At 45.0% G+C, this 24,491-nt stretch overlaps 1 protein-coding gene across 1 annotated transcript in view; it reads right to left on the bottom strand.

The window, feature by feature from the left end:
- Positions 1-10,862: 10,862 nt before the first annotated feature.
- The window catches only part of GALNT15 (polypeptide N-acetylgalactosaminyltransferase 15), a 72,973-nt gene continuing 59,344 nt past the window's right edge, over positions 10,863-24,491 (bottom strand). Inside the window, exon 10 of the mRNA XM_024244752.3 lies at positions 10,863-13,910. Within this exon, the coding sequence (XP_024100520.3) occupies positions 13,902-13,910 (9 nt within the window). The 3' untranslated portion in view covers positions 10,863-13,901. The remainder of the gene's footprint in view (positions 13,911-24,491) is intronic.

Here is a 24,491-nt window from a genome sequence, read left to right on the forward strand (position 1 = left end):
ATATCAACATTTTGAATTAAAATGTTTATGATTTCATATGAGGTAGAAATCAACTGCTTTGGGGCATTGTTAATAGACTGTTATGGACAGTAGTTTTTAAATAAGAAGGAAATTGCCAATTTCTACAGTTTGGGCTCTGGATTTTTATTGTTATTTGGGGAAAAAAATAACTGAGTCAAGTGGTAGTAAGACGAAGTTGACATTCTTAGATGAGTAACTCAGTTTATTACAAGGAAAGAAAACTGATTGTTTAAGGCTGATCAATTCTTGGAGTGGTTTCAGAGCCCAGCTCTGGTCAGAAGACAATTTGAATCTTAGTTCCTCCACTGTGATCTCCGAGAAGTTACTTAATAATTATCTTCTGGTTTGTGAAATGTAGATCATAGTACTTCTTTGACAGGGTTGCTGTGTGAACCCATTCATTCTGCAATTAGAAAAAGAGCTGTCATGTGCTATGCACTAGGCAAAGAAGTACCTGTCACATGCTAGGCACTAGGTGAAGAAGATTGGGTTTCTACATTTGGAAACGTGGAACTAGAAGAGACAGAAGCAAGATTACAGATGAGTTAGAGCCCCCAAGGAAACAAACCAGGTGATGTGGGAGAGAGTAACTGGGTCAGGTGACTTTTTAAGGGAGTCTGAGCTCTGGCACTTTTTCTAAGACCTGAAGGATGAGAAGGAAACAGCCTTGTGAAAATGATTAAATGAGCTAATATCTATAAAACATGACAGCTAATGCCTGTCATGTGCAAAAAATGGTTAACTATTCTAACTCCAAAAGGAATTAAACATTGTTTTGAGCTTTCTCTTAGTCCATGTTCTGCTGCTGTAACAATACCTGAGACTGGATAATTTATCAAGAATAAAGGTTAATTTGGCTCATGATTCTGGAGCCTGGGGAGTTCACGTTATGACCCTGGTGAGGGTCTCGTACTGTGTCCTAACATGACGGAGAAGCAGAATGGGAAGCGGGCATGTGCAAAGATACCATACTGGAGAGTCAGCCCTATTTTATAACAACTCCCTCTCTTGGTAACTAATCCAGTCTTGGGAGAGGGAGCACTCACTCCCACCAGATGTCATTAATTTCTTCAAGGGCAGATCCCTTGTTATCCAAATACCTCTTAAAAGTCTCACCATCTCTCAACACCATTACGTTGGAGACCAAGCCTCAATATGAGTTTGGTGTGGACAAACCATATCCAAGCCACAGCAAACACTGACAGTATTCTTGGCATAAATATGAGAAGTGCAAAGTTTTGGACACCCTTGCCTCCCTCTTACTGAATCTAGGGGTAGGGCCCAGCAACCTGTGTTTTAACAAGCCTGCTAGCTGATTCTCATGCAGTTAAAAGTTTGGGAACCACCAGTTTTCAAACTTGACAGCACATTTGTAATCGCTTCGGGGGCTTTAAAAATTTGATGCCCCAGTGAGTCTGACTTAATTGATTTGGGTGCAACTTGGGCATCAGGATGTTTTAAAAAGTGTCCCTAGCGATTCTAATGTGTAGCCAAGGCCTAGAACCACTGGGCTAGAAAAGCAGAAAGTTCATAATCACTAAGTTAAAAGGAACTATTTTTTTTTTTTTTTAAGACGGAGTCTCGCTCTGTCACCCAGGCTGGTGTGCAGTGGCGCGATCTCCACTTCAAGCTCCGCCTCCTGGGTTCATGCCATTCTCCTGCCTCAGCCGCCTGAGTAGCTGGGACTACAGGCGCCCGCCACCACGCCCCGCTAATTTTTTATATTTTTTAGTAGAGACAGGGTTTCACTGTGTTAGCCAGGATGGTCTCAATCTCCTGACCGCATGATTCGCCAGCCTCGGCCTCCCAAAGTGCTGGGATTACGGGCATGAGCCACTGCACCCAGCCAAAAGGAGCCAATTTTTTAAAATGATCACACCTGCTTTGCACATGGAACAAGGAAAGGGGGCTCAATTGGCCACACACTGCATTTAGGCATGCAGTCAGCCTTAACAAGTGGCCAGGAGAGCCCAGGCTGGGCTAATGTACACAGCGAGAGAGCTCTAAACTGGGTGGCCTCTGGGCTGCATCCCGTATTGAAACAGACAATCACATTTTCCAGCACCCGCTGGCTGCTAATTGCATACCTTACAAAAGCAACAGCTTCTGCAGGTGTAAGTAATTAGGATTTCTTTAACTCCATTTGAGGATGCCTGCCATTCCCTGCTTCTTACCTAGCAAATTGCCATGATTACATATTTGACTGGGAAACCAGTTTACAAATTATTCCTTGCTAAGGGTTTAAAACAAAGGGCACACAAAAGAGAAATCACAATTCCACAAAAGGCTTAAAATACGGTGGAGGTAGAGTGGGGGGAATCTCCACCTTTCTCTACATACTTGCAGAGATGCACTTACAGAAGAGCCCTAGAACTCAGAACGAAACACAATTCTTTGTAATGTATGAATGAATATTGTTCAAATTCTAGGAAAACAAGTTAGCATTTTAAAAAGGAAAATTGTTTTTCAGTCTTCAGACTTTACCACTCAAATTAGGGGGAAAAAAGGCACGTCCTCTTCAAGCCCTGGCACAGGTGGACAAGTTCGAACTTTGGGGAAATTTGGAAGTTAGGAATGTCCAGCTGTGGGAGTGGGAACCCTGGAAGGGGCTGGTGAAGAAGTCTGGAAAGGTCTTTGCCTCTCTGGTGAGATTACCTCTGAGCCTGCAGCCAAGCATCGGTAATGGTGTTGGAGTTGCTGTTGGTCAGTAAAGCTGGCAGGAAGAAGCACCAGGCATGCAGCAGGAAAGAGGGAGGATGAAAGCCAACCGACCAGCGCCTCTGCAGCTGTCTCTCACCGCCTTACACTGTAGCGCTCTCCAGAGTCACAGCTGCTGCCTCCTTTCTGCCTTTCAAACCTTGCACCAATTTCTCCTTTTTACTCATCTGTAACCCAGAACCATATTGGGAAGAGAATACTGGGAAATAGTCCCAGCTTGGCCAAGTTAATATAGTACAAAACTACCACAGTTACTGATACTGAAAAGCCACTCAAATCCACTTGAATATCTTAATTAGAAGCCCCACTAATTTTCATCTTTGTACAACCTGGAAAACTTTGCCACAGCACCTGCTGAGACAGGACAAATGCCGGGAAACTAACCTAGCTACCAATGTAGATTGCAGAGGCACAGGTAGGCCCAGCAGGCTGTTTCCAAGGAAGATAGCCACCTCAGTCCCAGTTGTGGCAAGTGAGAGGTACTTGATTTGGTATATGAAGTAGCTCCCAAATGGGGGTACATGCCCAGTAAGGAGTAGGAGATCCCAATAAGTGCACAGGGCCACCAGCATTGCTTCAGTCCAGGAGGATCGACACTTGGGGCAATTCCCATGTGAGATCTGACCGTGGTATCAGGACCCCGTCACTAGGCAAATATTTGGGGCCAGACTTCATACTTAGAGGGGAACTGAGTGTTTGATAGGGTCAAAAGTTGTATCTTTGGGCAAAAATTAATGCGGAAGTTGAGAATGAGGAAGAGGGGAAAGCAAACCCTTAATGGGCACTACCTGTGTGTACTTAAGGATAGCACAGGCTACCTGGTTCACCCCAGAGGCCGTTGGGTCCCAGTGTACAATTCCTAATGGCAGTGAGGACTTAGAGCATTACTGTAGCTAGCAGGTATCTCCGAACCACCAACTGATGATGGTGATGAGAGTAAAGCATACTGGATAGGGGATTGGGGACCATTTTATGAGATTAAATGAGATAATGCATGTAAAGCACTTAGCACAGATTTTGCACCTAGTGAGGGCTCAATAAATAGTAGTTTAATCTTACGTGTTTCTTGCTCCATAATAAATTACTCAAGACTATATTCTGAGGTACTTGCCTGAATTTACAGGTTTAGACAACAATGGACTCAGCCATAATGTGTCAGGGTTCAATCCAGAGAAGCTGAAGAACCATGAGTGAGAGAGAATGGAGATGTGTTATAAGGATTAGACTTTACATGGCGTGGGAGCCAGTGGAGGCATCAAGGGAAGGCGGTTATCTCTGCATCTGATGTTGATCCTAAAGTAGTAATTGTTCAGCCAAAACTGGTAGTCGTAAAAGGAAGCTTGGTGTGAACAAGAGAAAATACAAACCGGAACCTACATCTGTCTCACTACCTCCAACCTTAATGCTGTGGGTGACTTCCAGGGGAAGCTGGCACCCATCTCCACAGAGTTGCATAAGCACTTGGCCCAGAACAAGCAAGCTAGCAGATTGCAACATGCATGAGCACCCACTGTTCCAGGGATCCTGCTCCAGCCTTCAGAGCCTAAAAAAACATGTCTGCTGCTTTACTTCTGGCTTCCATATCTTGCAGAAAAATTCTCTTGTGGTCAGTGCTAACCCAGGACCACCAGAGAAGGGAATCCTGGGAAATGTAGGCCCAGTTTAGCTAAATTGTAACATACACCATTGGGGAAGTCAAGGTGGGAGTGGGACATTATTGGTCTTCAATGAGTAAAGGGATCATAGCATCGCATTGTTTAGATCACACTATGAAGTTGGCATCATAATCCTCATAGTAACTGAAACTAAGTCTTTGCCAACGTATCAATCAGGAATTGCTACATTATAAGCCACCCCAAAATTTAAAACAAAAGTCATTTATTTTTGTTTAAGTGTCTGTTGGTCAGCCGGGGGTTGGCTGATTTGGTTGGGTTTGGCTGAGTGGCTCTAAACTGCAGATTAAGTCTGGGTCCAGTCTTACGTTTCTCTTCCTTCTTGGGCCAGTGAACCAGCTGGGACAGGTGCAGAAGCCAAGTCCCACTGCACATGCACATTTCAAGTCTTGGCTTGCGTCGGACCTGCCAGTGTTTCATTGGCCAGAATGATCACATGGCTGAGCTAAAGTCAAGGGCAGGGAAATACAATTCTTCCATGGAGGTGGTGGAGGGAAGGAGTGAATCATTTTGAAAAGTAATTTAATCTATCGCAGTCATTAAATGACTGGTGTGGCATTTCAATACAAATACTTTTGACTCCAAATGCTATTGTCTTTCTTTTATGGTAGTGTTTGAATAATTGAAAAACTTTCCAAAGCATAAGATGGAAGCAGTTGAAACTTTCAAACAAGTTAGTTATTCCCATCTTTCTGGCCAGACATGAGACAACAGTCCCATGGGATTAATTTTTGCTACATTTGCATTTTGAGGTGAGTGAGGCATTGGCTGTGGTTTCTGTATTCAAAATCAGGTTTCACCTTCAGCAACATAACTCTGATAATAACGAGTTAATATTCCAAAGTCTGCCATAAACATCCTCTTGAAGGTATTTGTTAGCTCTAATTATAAAGAGAAATGGAGACATATACTCATGTCATTAAAAATGAGCTAGAATGCCCACGGGAACCTAGACTACTCACCTTACTGTGTCTGTTTCCTGGTTGCTAGAACTTTGGGATGATTCATTTTGAGTGTTTTTTTTGCAGCGAGTTCCCTGATACATTTCAATGGTGCCCAATAGTTTGTTATGCAGACTGTTTCAAATCAGGAGAGCAGCTCTCACTTCAAGTCTGATATGATCCGCATGACTATAGCTGAAACCTTGAACTTTGGACCTTAAACAAAGTCTGCCATATATAGCTTACGTATTCCTAGCAGAATGTGGCCTATCAATGACTTGTCCATCTGGCTTGGCTAAGCTCTCTCCATACCACGCTGAGTTAGAGGGGGAAAAATCAGTGAAGTTAGCCATGAAGGAGAACTTTCTGCTTGGAAAAGTGTTAAGATTGTTAGTACCACTCACTTCAAAATGGATAAACAGTGTCATGCAATCAATAAATATGCTCCAAGCATTTTTTTATTTATGAGAACTGGGGCCTAATCTCTGTGCAAGGGAGGGTTTAAAAACTAGAATTGTGTTACAGAGAATCTGTAAGGACAGGAAAGAAATGTTTCTCACCAATAAGTGACCCCAATGTATATTTTGGCAGTTAAACGATTGGAAGCTTTGTCCTCTTTGCCAAACATGCACCTTCCTCATCATAAATTTAAAAAACTATCCTGCGGACATAAAGAGGCAGAAGGAATGCCTGACCTCAGCCAGATGGTTCCTGTTTTTCTTGCACACACACGTGTTCCTGCCCCATCTGTGGACTCAGTGGGTCACTGCCCTGGGCAAAGAGGCCAAAGATGATACTGATCACCTCTCTAGGTCTTGGCTTCTCAACTGTAAAATGGGGTGGCAGTAGAAGGAATGAAGGAATGACCTCTAAGGTTCCTCTCAGCTCTGTTCTGATGTGACTTTGAGCAAGCAAGTGACTGTTTCTATACTTGGATGAAGCTGTCCTGGTTTGTCTGAAGGGGCAAACTCGAGAGGACTGCTGCCCTTCTGGGCTGGGGGATGGGGAGGAGGAAGAGGAGGAGCAGAGCGAACAGCAGCACTCCTAGGATGGCGGTGAATGGACAGCGCCAGGGCCTCTGGGGGAGCCAGAGTCATGGGATTCTGGTGCTGGCAGGCCCAAGCCCAGGCCAGCTTGCAGGAGGGCAGTGCAGCCAGAAACCCTCTGCGATCATGTGTTCTCCTTCCCAAGGGGCAGCCTACCTCACGTGAGTGCCGGGCAGCTGACATTTGCAGGATCTTCACCCCAAGGTCTGAAGCAAACAGCCAGTCAGTTACTGGCCTCGGTGACGTCTCAAGATGTGCCTAGCAGGGCTTTTGTGCTGTTCAACATGGTAGCCACTAGCTATGTGTGGCTTTCTAAATGTAAATTTATTTATTTATGTATTTATTTATTTACTTATTTTGAGACAAGGTCTTTCTCTGTCACCCAGGCTGGAGTGCAGTGGTGCAGTCACAGCTCACTGCAGCCTCCAGCTCCTGCGGTCAGCCTCCCAAGTAGCTGGAACTATAGGCATGTGCTACCATGTCCAGCTGATTTTTTATATTTTGTAGAGACAGGGTCTTGCCATGTTGCCCAGGCTGGTTTCAAACTTCTGGGCTCAAGCGATCCTCCTGCCTCAGCCTCCCAAAATGCTGGGATTATAGGTGTGAGCCACCGTGCTCAGCCCTGAATTTAAATTAAAATGTATACAATTAAATTAAGCCAGTGCCTTAGTAGTCACACTACCACATTTCAGGTACACATGCGCACATGTGCTGTGGCTTGAGGCAACCATACTGGATGGCTCAAATAAAGAACATTTCTATCTTCACAGCAAGTTCTCTTGAACAGTTCTATTCTAGAATGTGGCATGGTGCTCACACACTGAAGAGATAAAAAACGCCTCTACTAACTTCATCTTTTTTTCTATTACTTTGCTTTGCTTGCTATAGAATGTCTATATATACATTCTTTGAGAGTAGAGACATTTGATGTCAAATATCTGGGTTCAAGCCTCAGCTCCCCCACATCAATTTTAGGAGAATTATTTAGCACCTGTTTCTGCATCAATAAAAGGAGGTTCCCAGGGTAGTGGAAATAATATAGGTAATAAACATGAAGTTTTTGGTAAACTCTACTCACTGTAGATTCCCAGCAAGTGATGCGCAGAGAAATGGGAAGGGTCATGTCATTAAATTTTTGTTAAAAAGAGGTGTTTTGGGGGAATAATATTGGTGGTTTTTCAGAAGACACAGTAAGGATAAAATGATACTACTTCCTTCGAGGTGGGAGGCACCCTTTAGGGAGCCTTCTTGACTTTTAGATTTTATAATGCAAAGTCTAGGACATTCTGATCCTTAGAATATTAACACACACCTTGGAAATTAACTCAGGAGTCTCTGGAGGTGCACAGGAAACAATCACAGGACCCATCCATTTGTCACTCAAGGAGATAAAAAGAGAAGCTTTTATTGTTCTTTCTTCTACTTTATAAATTTGTGTGAAATTCTGTCCAGACTTTGGCATCACTTTTATGCAAGTCTGTTAATGCTTGCCCAGTGACAAATTGGGCCCTCTCTCTCCTGTGTTGGTACGAAGGGGTCTTTTTGTTGGCAGGATTATTTCTCCAGCAGGACCAAAGGACACTTGAATTTCCCATGTGGCATGAAGGTGCCAAGAGGAAAGCACCCCTCCAGAGGAGATGGGCTCAGAGAGGAGGAAAGGGCTGGATTTCCAACCGACTCTCACTCCCCAGAGGCCAGTATCTGAGACACGGGCCAGAAGAAACCAGCAGTTCTGGTTTCCAGGGGCCTATCAATGGCGTCTCTGACCCACTCAGAGGAAGGGAGCACTCTGCCCTTGCCAATGTGAGAACGCCCCAGACGACTGGAAGGGAGCAGATAGGGCCTTTGCACCCCTCCCCAGCCTGTCCCTGAACCTCTGGCCAGTTCCAGGATGCTGGTTGTCAGGGCCCAGTCAGCCAGGGCCCAGCAGGCATATAGGACAACCCTGGACACTGCCAGGCTGCTCCCCGACAGCCTAAGAACTCACTAGAGTGGGCAATAGGGGGCGCTAATCCCCTATGGCTATGTCTGAAGTCAGATTGTCCTTGGTTCAAATCCTAAGTCTGCCACTTATTAGTGGGAATTGTTTTAACCTCTCTGAGCATCAGTTTCTTCTATAAAATGGGGACAATGATATTCTTTCACAGGGTGCTATGAGGGTCAAATGAAATAACAATTGTAAGCAGTTAGCACAGCACCTGCTTCATACTCATGTACATCCTTGCTTTGCCTTTTTCTAGTTTGATTTTGGGCATTTTAGCCTCTTCCCATCTGTAAAATGGGGAGAGTAACAGCACCAGCCTCACTGGAGTGTTGAAAGGATAAAATGAGTTAGCATAAGCAAAGCACTTAGAACAAGGTCTGGCATGTGGAAAAATGTGAAGTAAGTGTCTGCTACTCCTCTTCCATTAATCAATATTTGTTAAGTTCTTGCTATGTGCCATGCATAATGATAGGAGCTGGAATGGTCCATGTTATTAACCAGTCTGCTTTCCACAGACTCCAAGCTGATCAGGAAGTTCTGGCCTGCCTGGCTGTGCCCCGTCCACACACACACATTGACGAGGAGCCCACCCCAGCCAAGGTTCTGTTTGGCTCCCGTCTGGGGCTCCTCAGTCTCCATCGCCTCATTCCCAAGTGCAGGAAACTGGTTTCAAGGACAGTGCTTTCTATACATTGCAGAAATAGTGCTGGAATAAGGGCATCCCTGAGAAGATCCGTTCAGCTGTCAGAGAGCACTCAGGGATGCCTCCCACTGGTGTGCAGAAGTAACTGGCATGAAAGTACGTTAGAATTCACCACCCACCTGAGGTAAGCGAGGCATTTAAAAATGCATACCTATTTCAAGTAAAAACAGAGGGATGCCTCATTGCCATTTCTGTGACTCTCACAGTGATTTTGTCTTCAAGCTGTCTTTTTTTCCTCTAAGGAACTGAAGGCACATTGACCTGGGATTGTCAGTGTTCTTCACTGTGTCCAAACTGGATGCTGTTCAGAGAAGGGCTCATCATCCGGGGCCCAGCAGTCTTCTCCCCCGACGACTCCAGCTTTTCTGCACTGCTCATTCTCTGCCCTTTTTTGCACTCACCTTAAGTTGTATTCCAATATCCTTAGACGTGATTTTATATGTTCTTATATCACGGTGTGTATGTGTGTTTCTGCTTATGAAAGACAGAGATACAGATACAGAGAACGAGGAAGGGAGAGAAGGAATGCGAGAGAAAGAGCATGAGAGAGAGAATAAGAGAGAATGAGAGAGAGAATGAGGGAGAAAATGAATTAGACGACAAAAGCAGGGCATAGAGCACGAGGATGTTTACCTGCCTGCTGGCTAAGGCACCTATATTTTCTAGGGCAGAATAACTTTTCATGTGTTTTGAGCGGGGGCGGGAGGCAGTGAACAGTAGCTTGAACGATAGCTTCTCTGTAAACATTGTCAGTAAACTGCAGGAGAAACACCGCCCTTCTTCAAAAACGACTGTAGTGAAAATGGAGCAGGTGGGACTGCGGCTAGGAGGGTGGTGGGTGGGTTGTAGAGTTTTCGCCACCAAATGACCACAGCTGTTCACAGATGAGCTGGAAGCCTGGAGTGCCACATATGCATGCCACTTCGTTCCTGGGACAGCCCCTGTGTGTGCTGGGTGACGTGTCGCCACCAAGCCAGGCTTCATGAGCACAAAGTTAGATCCTCAGTGCCAAAAGGTGCTGGGTCCGGGAGGGGGACAGCAGACTGAGGTCGAGGGAAGCCCTGGAAATGCTGAGAGGGCAAGGGGATGGTGAGGGACTTTTATGTTCCCAGTATAGGAAGAAAAAAAAAATGTATTTCAAGAGGAAATGATGCTTCATTTAGAGCACACTTTCCCAGGTTATCTGATTCTGGGCCTTGCGTTGTCTTTTATCAGTTGTGGGGTTGGGGTGAGTGTGTGTCACAGGCGTGCCTGTGCTTCTCCAGGTTTCACAAGCCCCGTTGGGGGGGTGCAGCCTGCTGCTTTAATATTTGTTGCAGGCCGACCTGGTTCCTGATTCCTGTTTTAGTTCTGCCACTAGGTGGCGCAAGCTAACTTTTTAGGGCTGAGGCGCTCAATGCAGAAGGCAAGGGCATCATGATCTGACGTTCCTGGATTTGAATTCTTTGTTAGTTTTGTGACCTTGGGCGAGCCACAGTTTCTCCTTCTGTAAATTAGACATGATGAAAATCACCTTGCAGGGTGGTTGTGAGGATTAAATGAGACGACATGTGCTAAGCACCTTGCACAGTGTTAGGCACACAGTCTAAATGGCTGCTTTTCTCTTTTCTTGTTCATCCATTCAATACACACTTATTGATCCATATTTCTGTGTCATGGCTGATAACGACTTTGTCTGCAAGCATCCTTTAGCAGAAGGTCTTACACACACACACACACACACACATGCTACAGTCTTTGCTGGAATATAAGATATATCTTCCACTCTCTGGTTCAAATTTATCCAAAATTTACTCTGTGCAAATGTATTTATGTATGAAAAGCCATATTCTGAAGAGGAAACACAATGGTAAATATATAGCAACAACAACAACAGCAAACACTGTGAAGATACTCATTTCATGCTTCTCTAACTTTCTCAGAAAAATTACAAGCCATAGGCCTCACAACTCATCAAGTACAACATCAATTTTCCCACCTAATTTTTATTTAAAACATTTTATTCTTGTAATACTTTCATTTTGATTATTTATTACTATAAATACTTTTCTTTTTAATCTATATAATATTATGCTTTTCTTTCCAGAGTTAGAAGAGTATTACTACATATGCAGAATCTATTATTCCCTACTGGGTTCTGCTATAGAGTATTACATGAACAAGATAACATGTTTCCCTCATGAAAACAATTTAAAATCCTTTTCAGGCTGGGCACAGTGGCTCACGCCTGTAATCCCAGCACTTTGGGAGGTCGAGAAGGGTGGATCACGAGGTCAAGAGATCGAGACCATCCTGGCCAACATGGTGAAAGCCTGTCTCTACTAAAAATACAAAAATTAGCTGGGTGTGGTGGCATGTGCCTGTAGTCCCAGCTACTCGGGAGGCTGAGGCAGGAGAATCACTTGAACCCAGGAGGCGGATTTGCAGTGAGCCGAGATTGCACCACTGCACTCCAGCCTGGCAAAGATCGAGACTCTGTCTCAAAAACAAAAACAAAAACAAAAAAAAACCACTTTCAAAACATGTATGTTTGTCCCAGAGGAGGGCACAGTGACCCTTAGGACAGTTCCCTCAGGATGGCCCTGGGCTGTGGGCCAGTGTGCTCTGAGTGGAGGGTGTGTGAAGAGGAGGTGGTAGGGGCCAACTTGCGAGGGATTTGCATGTAACACTAAGGAGGTCAGGTTTTGTCCACAGGAAACTGTGAGCCACAGCAAGCTTCTGAGCTGAGGGAGGTGGGATAATGCCCCCAGCCATGATCCCTTGAAAAAGCAAGGTCCATCCAAAGCTGAAGGCTAGATAGCTTCATTCGCAGTCACACCCCAAACCTTCTTCCCATCCCACCTCCTCTTTTTCCCTCCTCCTCCCTCTACTGTTCATTCATTCAACAAATGTCTATTACCCATATACCATATTGCAGATACTGTTTTAGACACTCCAGTTAATCACTGAAAAAATAGTGACAAAGCTTCTTCCTCCCTGGAGCTTGCAGAAACACTTTCTCATTATGATATTTGCATATGCATGTGTCTTCTTTCATATGGGCCTCCTGAGCTGTTTGGGGCCACAGTCCTCCATGTGGAAGAAACCGGGAATATGGCTTTTCCCTTGAGGCTCAGCTGCACCCCTGCCCTTCCCATGGATTGGGGAACGCTTCCTTCAATTTCATGTGATGCTTCAGTATTTTTCCAGTAATCTCCCCTGCTTCTACAGGACCAAACCGGTTCAATTTCAGTTTCTGTCACATACCATCAAAATGTTCCTGTTAGAAAGGACCCAGCCAAGAAAACTGGAAAGAATTTCTTGATTATGTTAGGATGTAGGATCAGCCCTAGAGTGGGGCCAAGGGCCCTGTGGCAGGATTCCCACAGGTGTCTGGATGGCTGGGCCCTGTTTCCGTTCTAGGGCCTAAATTGGAGACTGAATGTGCATCAGCCATGTTAGTCTAGAAAGCCTGTGTTATAAAGGAAGACCGTGCTCATGTGTGGTTTAGTTTGGGTTTCCCTGAAAGCAGAGCATGAGACAAGGACTGGATGCAGGTGGTTCATGAGGGGTGTGAACCTGGGAAGCAGGAGTGTGGGAGTGAGGACGTGAGATGGGGCAGAAGGAGGGGCCAATATAAGGACACGTTAAAGTTGCCCCTTGATTCCGTTGACCCTCTTAAAAAATATACAGGATGCTTTCTACAATTATCCACCTGAAAGAAAAAGGCCAGGCATCCATCTACTGGTTCCTGTCCCCTCAGTGACTGAGAGTTGTCCTGGGAGTGTTAACTGTCCTAGCAAGCCAGGGTGCTTGCACCCTGGATGTTTGAGTAACTGCCTTCTGAGAAAACCCTGGTGCATAATGCAGAAGACACTTAGCACAGGGCTCAGGGGATCTGAGGCTGCACAGAACTGTTCAGCAGCAGTGGCGGAAAGCAGAGAAGGCCTGAGGACATGTGATACAGGCACCAGAGGTGTCTCCGCCATACCTTACTGAACTTCGGAGTTATATTTTAAGTTATATGACCTCAGTTTGGGTGACACGCCCCGGCACAGATGAGGTTGTCTCTGGCTCATATCTGGAATATTAGCCTCTGCCAGGACTCCAGTCTTAAGCATGGGTCTGGTAAGAAAGAGATGAGCTTCCAGAAGTTCTAATGAGATTCTCATTCAACTTTGCACTGTCTGCATGCTGATAGTGAGGCTGATTTGTGGGGGCTCAAGGAGTCTGCACATTCTTCAAAACATGTAGCTTTCTCTAGTGTGTACCCCAACTGTGCTGACTTCCTTAAACCTTTGATTTGCCCAATGGTGATAGGATGCCTGGCCCATCCTCCAGCCTGAGCCTACTATTGGCATTGATCAGTGTAGCAGTGGTGCACAAATCCTGCTGCTTTCTAGGCTCAGAATCCTGTTGAAAGCTCTCCTGTGTGGCTGCAGCCAGCAGCAAAGTCTGCACCTGGAATGCCTGTTCCTCTCCTTCCTGGCAGCCAGGCTCCATTTAGTTTAAGGATTTTGTGGCCAAGAATGTTATCTGAGCTGTCACCATCATGCTTTGTCACCCTCAAGTGAATGACAGGAAATGGATCGGCGAGCTCTGTCAGTTTCGTTGCTGCTGGCATCACTCAAGTTCAACCATGAGCATCGCACTGTGAGTCACTGAGGAGGTGGAGAGAAGCCACTCAAACGTCTCTGCCAGACTTCAAAAGAACTTTAGGAGATAGAAGAGTCCTATGGATCGGTGCCTGTTCTTCTGTCTTGATTGTTGCTTTGAGCCATGCAGCTGTGTTACGATGGGTGCCTGCCACTCTTCTGAGGGTGCAGAGCCTGTGTCTTATGAGACCTGAGAAAGAAAAAGTCATCAACCCCCAGGTCTGACTGGAGTCCACTCCTTACTTAACATACACAATTTCACAGAACACCAACATCAGACAAGGTCATTCTGTGGCTGTGGCGGAGTGACACAAGACCACACTGAAATAAGAACACCCAGCAAACTACGAAAATGGCCACATAGCTCCTTCTCCTGGCAAATATGAGGAGTGTTTATCAAATACAGCTCCAGCCCTGCTCTGTTCTTCCCACAACCTCCTAGATACAAATTATTAGGATGCCCAATTATAAAATGGTCCCACTTTCTGACAGCTCCCCAGCAAGACCATGCTTCCCAATCTTTCCCCAAATCACCTAACCCAAGCCCTGACCTCCTGAGAAGCTCCTTTGGACACCATCCTACTGAGACACCCATGGTTCCTCATGTGGGTGGTCTTCCTTGCTACAACTGCCAATAAACCTAACTTTGATCACCCAGAGGTATGTTCCTGGTGGTGCTGGCAGGTGGGCGTAGCCCCAAGGGAAGCTGGCCAGTGCCAACCTCTGCACAGGAAGGAGGTGCTCCCTGGGCACCCACCGCATCAGTTGCAGAAGTGATCCCTGGGAGCCATTTGGCAAGGCGAGCTAGGCTCTGACCTGAGGGTACCTTTGTTGGTTGGCTCTTATTGCAGATGTTTTGGTTTCCAGTGTCACATCCTTGGGTCTCCTTGGATATCAGCCCCAGCTCTGGCCGAACTTCCATGGGGGCTCAGATTCATCTTGCACGACATCCAGGTCAAGCCCCACCCTCTCCACATTTCCACCTTGGGGCCTTCTCTAAAGCTTCGGGAGCCTGGTCTGCTCTTGCAAGTGCAGCCTGCAAAGTGTATCGCAGGGAGTGAATGGCCCCGGGTGTAACCCTCAACCAATAAGAGAGGAGAGCTGGTGGGAAAATGTCTCATTCTGGTGTTCTTTAGGTGGATAGTTCTGGAAAATGTTCTGTGGGCATCTCAGAGTAGAAAGAATCGAACCCCATTGCTCACAGCACCCTCACATTGACTTTTCTTCCCTGCCTATTTTACTCTTCCCTCTCTCTCACTCCTGCTTCCTGCGATCACCTCCCAAATAAATCACCTGCATCCAAGGCCTTGCTCAGGTTCTGCACTTACATTACCCTAAACTAAGACACCTACCCAGCAATCCCTACCACCACCTCCTTCTTACAGAATTTTCTTTTCTTTTCTTTTCTGAGACAGGGTCTCTCTTTGTCACCCAAGCTGGAGGGCAGTGGCACAATCACGGCTCACGGCAGCCTCGACCTCCCAGCCTCAAGTGATCTTCTTGCCTCGGCGTCCTGAGTAGCTGGGACTATAGGCATGTGCTACAATGCCTAGGTATTCTATTTTACTTTTTTTTTTTTTTTGTAGAGATTGGTTTTTGCCATGTTTCCCAAGCTGGTCTCAAATTCCTGGGCTCAAGAGATTTGCCTGCCTCGGCCTCCTAAAGTGCTGGGATTATAGGCATGAGCCACCACACTCAGCCCCTACAGAGTTTCTTAACCATAATATTGGCCAAAATTGTTTCCACCTCCAGCTCTAATCAAGATTTCCCAAGCTGCTGGTCACAGAGATTAGTTCAGGGGCAGACGCATTCTGCAAGTCAGTTCAGTCAGAGTAAACAGTAGAGCTTTGCTGGGGATTCTGGGACATAGACTCAGTCTTAGCCGCTGGGCCTGCAGGCATGGTGGCTTAAGGATAGCTGCACATTTTTGCTACTTGTCCCTTTGATAAGTGGGGTCTGCTTCCCCTCCTCCCTGAGCCTGGGCTCGCCTGTGATTGCTTTGAGCAAAGGAGTATGCTGGAGGAGATGTTATGTCAGTCCCAGGTCTGACGTTTAAGAAGACTGGCAGAAATCCTGTTGGTCTCTGGAGATGTTCAACCACTGTGTAAGACAGCTGCCACAGAGATGACGGAGACAAGTCTTGAGATTATATGGAGAGGGGAGGGCCCAGCTGAGTCCAGCCCGCCAGCCTCCCCTGCCATGTGAGAAGCTCTTTTGTACCCTCCAGAAAAGAACAGCCATGAGCTGACACCACCAAGTGACACCAGTTAGAGCCCCATGAAGCAGAGGACTTGCCTAGTTGAGCCATGCCCAAACTCCTGACCCACAGGATCATGAGCCATAATAGTTGCTGTTTTGACCGGGCGCAGTGGCTCACGGCTGCAATCCCAGCACTTTGGGAGGCCGAGGTGAGTGGATCACCTGAGGTCAGGAGTTCAAGACCAGCCTAGCCTACAAGGTGAAACCCCATCTCTACAAAAATACAAACATTAGCTAGGCATGATGGCAGGTGCCTGTAATCCTAGCTACTCCAGAGGCTGAGGTGGCAGAATCGCTTGAACCCAGGAGGCAGAGGTTGCAGTGAGCCGAGATCGCGCCATTGCACTCCAGCCTGGGCAACAGAACGAGACTCCATCTCAAAAAGAAAAAAAAGAAAAAAAAGTTGCTGTTTTAAGCCACTAAGTTTTGGGGTAGTTTGTGATGCAGCAAAAGATAACTGGAACAGTATAGTAGGAGTCTGGAATTGTTACAGCCACGTGTGGAGTCTAAAGCCATCCAAAAAGTGATCAGGACAAAGTCCTCTTAAATTTGACCTCAAATAAGACCTCTTCAGTGTCTAAATTTTAGCTCTGTAATTTTTCTTTTCCACTGTCATTCTGCTTGTTTCTAGGCACAAAAGAAAGATGTCGTGATCACTTTAGTTGAAGTTCAACAAGCATGTATTACGTGCCTGTCAAGAGTCAGATACTATGCTAGGGACTCTGGGCAAAAAGCGAAGCAAAATTTGTTTAAAGTCTAGTGGAGGAAACATCTTTTTGATAATTTTAACACAAACTGGTCCATGTTAAGACAGAGCTACATATGCAGCGCTCCAGAAGAGGGTTAATTAACTCAGCCCGGGGGTTTGAGGAAGACCCTCCAGAGACACGATGTATACGAGTCATGCATGATAGGTAAGAAGAAGCTGGTAAACGGAGGGAAGGGCATTCTGTGCAGAGGGAACAGAGCATGGTTAGAGCAGAGACAAGGAAAAGGGTGTTGTATTGGGAAATACAAAAACTTTGGTGTTCAGAGATCGGGCAAATAGTGGCAGGTGAGTCCAGAGGGTGGAGGTAGGGTCAGGGAGGAACTTGTAGTCAGGCTGTGCTGGGGAGGCAGGGCATTACTCTGAAGGTGATGCGGAGTCATAGAAGAGATTATGGAAGGAGAGTGCTTTAGGTTGATTACTCGGGCTCTAGTGTAGATTGAAGGTGCTTGAGTGTGTGAATCTGAGGTTCATGGGTGGAGTGAAGGCTGGAGAAACACTTGGAAATTACGGAAACATAGGTGGATTATTACTTCACAATACATATTTTAAGGATCATTATATGCTGGGCATATCCCCATGGCAGTGTTTGAAAAAGATTGTTATTTACAAATATAGGTCTATTTTGTGTCCCACTTGGCAAATGCATCAAAAGGAGCATTTGATTGCCTTCCTGGAATTGTTTTTGAAATATCTCTGCCTTCCCAGAAACCAGGGAGTACATATTCAATTCTGACTGAGTCTGTGCTGACATAAAATTCAGTGAAGATGATATTTTGCAATATTCTGATTCACGAGTGACTCATCAAGTCATCCAAGCCAATGGTTCAGAAAACACACAGGACAAGGCCCTAGAGGTGTGACCTTGGTAAATAACAGATATTTAATAAATATTTATTGTTTTTAAATCTGCAAAGTAATCCTAAGAACTAGAATTCACTCTGGAAAGGGCATTATAATCTGGTTTGTTAATCATGAACATATCATCCAGAAACTTAACTTTGTGCTTTGCAAACTACCTAAAGCACAGCCAGTGAAATCTGTCACAGCACAGAAAGGTTTTCACTTTACCAACCCAGCCCTCATGAGTATCGGCCAGATGCCATTACCTTCTGTGCTTTCTGAATGGACTAAGAAGGGGAGGATTAGAACCAAAGGGTTGGAGGATTTTGTCTTAAGCATCTGCCTTATGGTAAAGCCTTGAGACAATCTAGAGGCCCCTTGACACTACTACGTAATGGCTTTTCCCATTAATGGGAAGCAGATGGGGTCAAAAGGTTGTCACTATTGTTTTAAGCAAGATTCTCACGCAACTTCCTATATCATATGTTTACAACAAAGGAAGAAAATCATCATATATCCCATGGGAAGCCCACCCCCTTCACTTTTACATGCCATGCTTACTTGCCTTTTATGTTTCTTTTAGAAAGCAAGTAGAAACCAGAATCTGAGAGACAAGAATAAAGTGAAAGAGTTCTATTGGTTGTCACACCTGGGCCACAAATTTTGCTGGAAGGTGTGCAGTAAAAGAAATCAGAACACCATTGCTTCCCAGAGTGTTTGACCAATTATGATAGCAGTGGCTGAGTTCCAGATAGCAGGCACTTTCCTCATATCCCAAACTGAATACACGGAGCTGCTTCTGGGGCATTGAAGGTTCCTACTTGGGCAGAGGGCAGGAGCTGAATGGATAATATCCAGGAACTGTTAGCACAGGATTTTATAGGTCTCTGTCTCAGTGTCCTGCAGTTTTCATCCCATGACATTAAAAAAAGAAGCTGAGCCCAATCTTGCCTGAGAGAGGAGGCATCTCAAAATGCAGGCACTGTCACTGGCCATCCATCTGCCAACCTCCTACTTCCTGCTTTGCAGAACCTTTGTGAGGTTCTGGGTGGCAATGTGCCCAGCCTTTGCTGAGATACTTTCCTTGCCACTGTCCCAGCCACCCTTGCTGCTAGGACTCTGGCCAATGAGACAGATGGGAAGGTCTGCTGGGGGGCTTCTGGGAAAGATCTTGCTTTCTCAGTGAAGAGAAAGACATTATTAATGAGGAGAACTTGCTTCTGCCGCCTTCTCCATCCTGTTTGGGATTCTGGGGCCAGGATGTCATGTTCAGTGTTGTGGTGACCATCTTGTGCCGGTAAAGAGATAGAAACCAGGATCAAAAGCCAACAGGAATGGTGAGTGGGAGTTTTAAAAAGAGCCTGGATCACAGGTGTCTGTAAGCCATTGTACCAGGCACAGAACTGCCTGTCCTCAACTAGGCATGTGAGATGACTAAAGTTCTTTATTTCTTAAGCCCCTGGGAGTTGGTTATTCTGCTCCTTGTACCTGAACGCATCCAAACCAATGCACCTAATTTTGGCAGGTCCTAAAACAACCTGGCCCTTATTTTTACCCATTCCCATTTGTTTTATTTTCTTTACTCACAAATACTGGGAGGCAATCAAATGTGGAAGTTAAATGTGAAGGCCTTGGAACCAAATGAACCTGGGTTTGTGATCTAGGTCCATCACTTTTGAAGTTGTATAGCCTTAGGAAAATTACTCTGCCTGTGGAAACCTCACCCTTCAACTATAAAATGAGATAATATAAAATGGAGATAATAGTAGTACTTACATCATTGGCCTATTGTGATTATAAGAAAAAATAACTTGAGTACAACAACTATTGCAATGTTGTTACAATATTAACAACAATATTAATATTAATATGTTAATATTGTAACAACATTACAATAGTAATAGTACATAGTACTAACAATGGTAATGTTATTACTATTATCATAGTAATAGTATGTGCTAGTAAGCTAGTACAGCCTTCGCGCTCATGGTTGTTGTTATTACTATGATTTCTGGCAGTGAATACATATGTTTGGTCACAGAGATATTATTGTCTAATGATGTCCACATTTTTCTCTAGTTGATTTTTCTCCCAACTCTTGAAATGTCATTTTTCTATATCCTAACTCCTGGTTTTTTCTCCTCCATAGTGGAATCCACGAAGTCAAACATCCAACTCCATGGTAACTGCTAAGAGGAAAACAAGGAAGTGTAGACCATGGCTCTTTGCTAAAAGAAGCCTATAAGTTAGTCTGGAAGATAATTCTGTGGAGCCGTATTGAATAACAGTGTAGGGAAAAGAGCCACCTTAAAGCAACACATATCACGTGTCCATCTGGATCCCACCTGCAAGGCTAGCGTCATCTGGATAGAGAGATTAGGTGAGGAGGTAGCAGATAGGTAGGTGGGGGATCCTGAATACCTGACAAGCTGAGGGGTGGGGGCATTGCCTAAACCAGTCTGTGAGGGGATATTATAGCCAGGGTCATGGAGCGGGAACCTCAAGGAGACAGTGGTGGCTCCACCATCAGACAAACCAATCCACTACCTAGACCTAGGTGCCAGGGCCTCCCAAGGAGAGTGGTCAAGGATATGCTCAAAGAGTTGACTGGAGATTCTCAAAGAGTTACATTCCTTTACATGTGACCCACATTGGGGAGTGGTGGGGGAACAGGACTTTATCTCCAAGATAAAAGTCAATAGGCCTCAACTGTGGCTTCCACCTGGGTACTCAGATCTGCACAGCTGCCTGTCCCTTGTGCACTGTGAAGGCTCACTAGACAATAATAGCTGGGGTCAGCAGCTCTGCCAGTAGAGCAACAGAATGCAAAGTAGATGTAGGGCTGGAGAGCTTGGAACTGTCCATGAATGTGAGGAGGGTGAGGTGCCTCAGGTCATTTGTTTTATCTGGAACCAGCCCTGGATATGCCAACACTGACATATGAAGGGGCATGATGGGCTGGACAGCCCCAAGCATGGATCGTAACAGGCAGGAGGCACCCTAGGCTTGGCTGTTAAACAGGTTTTATGAGCTTGTATTGGCTTCAGAGCACAAGGAGTAAGGTTTGTTGGCCTGGTATAGCCCTGGCCTCAAGGCTTGCTTTTGGAAGTCCCTTTCCTTGGCTTGACTTCTACCATTTGTGTTTTGAAGTCTGGCTAAATTGAATGCCAGAGATCAGAGTTTATATAAATAACCAGAGGTTATTGCTTTTGTCCTACACCAGAGCTTGTGTCTGATTGTCCTTACATCCCAAACACAAAAGATTTGTGTGTTAGTGGGAATGTGTGCTTTGCCCTTTGTGAATGTCTTCACCACAGTAAGATAAAAACTAGAGTGTTAAACTGTATCTCTTGGCACAGTTTAATCACTTTGGCTTGGCTAAGATACTGAGAATTACTCTGTGCTTCTGAGCAGCCCTCCTTTCCATGTTCATGTTCTTATTGCAGCTGTGGTCTCATTAAGAAAGCTTGTTTGCTCAACCTCTGTTAACAGTGAAGGCCCCTGGAATCTTTATGTCCCCCAAAGAAAGAAGACTGTGGACTACAGTGTCAATGTTTTATTATTTGATTTTTAAAAATAATTTGCTTATTCCTACTTTTTTCTAAAGAGGACTGGAGTCTGCTCATAATGAGAACGTATGCTATACACTGTTTCCCTCTTTTTTTGTTATTTTTTGCTGTTTTGTTATGTATAACAGAGAAACACTTTATTTTTATATTTTTAAAGCTCATTCACTATTTCTCTGGTAATATTTCTCTGTTTATTTTTAAGTAATCTGTAATTTATCTCCTACAGTTGAGTCAAATACTGTAGTCCAGGGGGTGGCAAACTATGGCTTTGGCCAAATCTGGCCAACCACCTGTTTTTGTAAATAAAGTTTTATTGGAATACAGCCATGGTCATTTGTTCATTATTGTCCATGGCTCGGCTCCTTTTGTACTACAATGGCAGAGTCAAGTAGTTAACAGAGTTAACAGAGTCTGCAAAAAAAGAGGGAAACAGTGTATAGCACTTTCCTATGTAGCCCTTTACAGAAAAAGTTTGCTAACCCCACTCTAGTTCATAGTCTAACATAATTTTGAAATATCCTGATTGGCACTCTTTGGTGGTATAGGGCAACAATCTGTATTAATTCTTCTCCGTACTACTGTCACTCTGGCCTTTGAGTTCTAATTCCGCTGATGCCTAGTCCTTTTTTTTTTTTTTTTTTTTTTTTTGAGACATAGTCTTGCTCTGTTGCCCAGGCTGGAGTGCAGTGGCACGATCTCGGCTCACTCCAACTTCCGCCTCCCTGGTTCAAGTAATTCTCCTGCCTCAGCCTCCCGAGTAGATGGGATTACAGGCACCCGCCACCATGCTCAGCTAATTTTTGTATTTTTAGTAGGGGCAGGGTTTCACCATTTTGTCCAGTCTGGTCTTGAACTCTTGACCTCAAGTGATCTGCCTGCCTCGGCCTCCCAAAGTGCTGAGATTACAGGCATCAGCCACCACACCTGACCTGAATGCCTAGTCTTACTGGTATCTATCCCACCCGGCAAGGCTGCTCTTTTCCTCTCTGTCCTGTCCAGGGAGTTATCCCTGTTCCTTGATTTCCATCCCCAACATACTATGAAAGTCATTATAGAAGTCTTAGCTAAAAGTCTGGGGTGATGGAAATAAGGAAAATAACTTTATATTGAGGACTAGACACATAATCCTAAAATTCCTCTGGTAAGTCACTCCTGCCTTCATTAAAGATACCTTCTTGATCATCTCACTCTTTATGTCTTTATCATATTGTTTGAACCCATCTCTTCCTCAATACTCATATCCGAATCTCCCTCGCTTTATCATGGAGAGCAATCATGCATTTCACTCCTAACTTCTATGGTATACTTCTATATCCTCTAACACTGGTATGTATCAGTTATAGGAAAATAACTGAAATATGAGGGAGAACATTTTTTGTGAGGCCAGAGGAATCTTGCTTCGTCAGCCTTCAGGTTTTTTCAAGAAGGGGCATCAATTAGTGGAACACTCATGGCCTCTCTCCACTCCATATTCACTTTTCCCCAGGGAGGAAGGATGTCTAATGTTATAATAAGATTGGGGTAAGGACCGGCCAGGCGCAGTGGCTCACACCTGTAATCCCAGCACTTTGGGAGGCTGAGGCGGGCGGATCATGAGGTCAGGAGATCGAGACCATCCTGGCTAACATGGTGAAACCCCGTCTTTACTAAAAATACAAAAAAATTAGCCGGGCATGGTGGCAGGTGCCTGTAGTCCCAGCTACTTGAGAAGCTGAGGCAGGAAAATGGTGTGAACCCAGGAGGCAGAGCTTGCAGTGAGATGGGATCGCACCACTGCACTCCAGCCTGGGCAACAGAGCGAGACTCCGTCAAAGAAAAAAAAAAAAAGACTGGGATAAGGACCAACTATGTTGCCCCTCACCCAGACTCTTTCTCTTGGGCACAGCTGCCTAGAAGCCCATACTGTGGCCTTGCAGTTTGTAGGATAAGTTCAACTCAGGGGAATGGGGTTATCTTGTGCATGGGTTGAGACTACTGGTGAAACAAAGAGTAAACTGTGATAAGAAAGATAACTCTTACAGACGCAAGCTTTTGGTGGGACAAGCCATGTGTGTTTGGGTGGATTTCCCCATTAGGAGACATAGAGATAAGGATTTGTGTGCAAGTGGTTTACTTGGAAGATGAGCCCAGGAAACACTAGTAAGGAAGTGGAGAAGGGAATGTAGCCAGTTAAAGATGCATTATCAAGCCAGCTACCACTGTGGGTGACTAGAGCTTAATCCCATGGTAAACTCTGGGGAATGGTGTAGAACATGCACCTCAGAGCTATCCTATGGGAGAGGTGAGGGAGCTGAGGTATTTATACACCAACTCCTGTCAGTCATCAATTGAGGACTGCTTCTGGGGAATGTGACTTCCAAGGCTTTTCTGGCCTTCCCCACATCATAAAGCAGTCTTCTTTGGCTTTCAGGGAAGAAAGAAAAAAGAAACCCAGGTGAAGAAATGCAGATAACTGACAGTTGGAACTTTTTTCAGAGAAAGCTGAAGCTGTAAGACCAGAGGGATACGGGTGGGGCCAGAACACTCAGTGTCACTACTATAGCCTCTGGTGTTGGAGGATAAATTTGGTATCTCTTTCTTAGTTATGCATGCTTTAACTTTACTGCAGGACTTAAGGATTAAGACAATCAAATCTTGGGCTTTGGCAGGATTTGTTTTCCAATCACCTAATTTCATGTTTGGCTATTAGATGTGGCTATTTTCAGAGGCTACAAGTCCTGGCCCATCTCCAGGGAGTCCCCTATATTTGCCTCTATGAAAATCCACTGTATAGGGTGATCTGCCTGCCAGAACCCCAGCTGCCTCCTCAAGATGAGGGCCATATTCCCATCAGTATTGGCAGCACTCCCAGTATCCCTATTATTCCAAATCCATATTAAATGGCATTTCCTTACCCCCACACTATGGATTCCCTCAGGAGAAGCACTGCCACTGAGAAGAGCTGAAAATCTGAGCTATTAATTTATTTGCTCAGTGTTCTAAAAATCCTTTGGAGAAACTGATGCTGTTCATTCCATCAAGATTGGTCAGTTGAAACTGGTGGCAGAAGGGCATGGAGGCCCAGATAGAGGAAAAGTAAGAGTGGAATAAAAATTACCACAAGAACCTGGTGCTGGAAAAGCAGGTTTACTCAAAGATGAGAAGTAGAGGGAAGTTGGGGCAAGATAAAGAAAGGAGGGAGGGACAACATGACCACAGACAAATAGCAAGAACAACAAAAAAAGGTTAAAAAACTTCCCTGGTCAAAAAAGCAGAACTAGTGGACAGAATGGGAAAGAGGAAGAATGCTGAGGGAAAAGAGGAAAATGAATTAACAACAGTTGTTATTACATTG

The sequence above is a fragment of the Pongo abelii genome, chromosome 2 (assembly GCF_028885655.2).
Source record: "Pongo abelii isolate AG06213 chromosome 2, NHGRI_mPonAbe1-v2.0_pri, whole genome shotgun sequence".
Lineage (NCBI taxonomy): Eukaryota > Metazoa > Chordata > Mammalia > Primates > Hominidae > Pongo > Pongo abelii.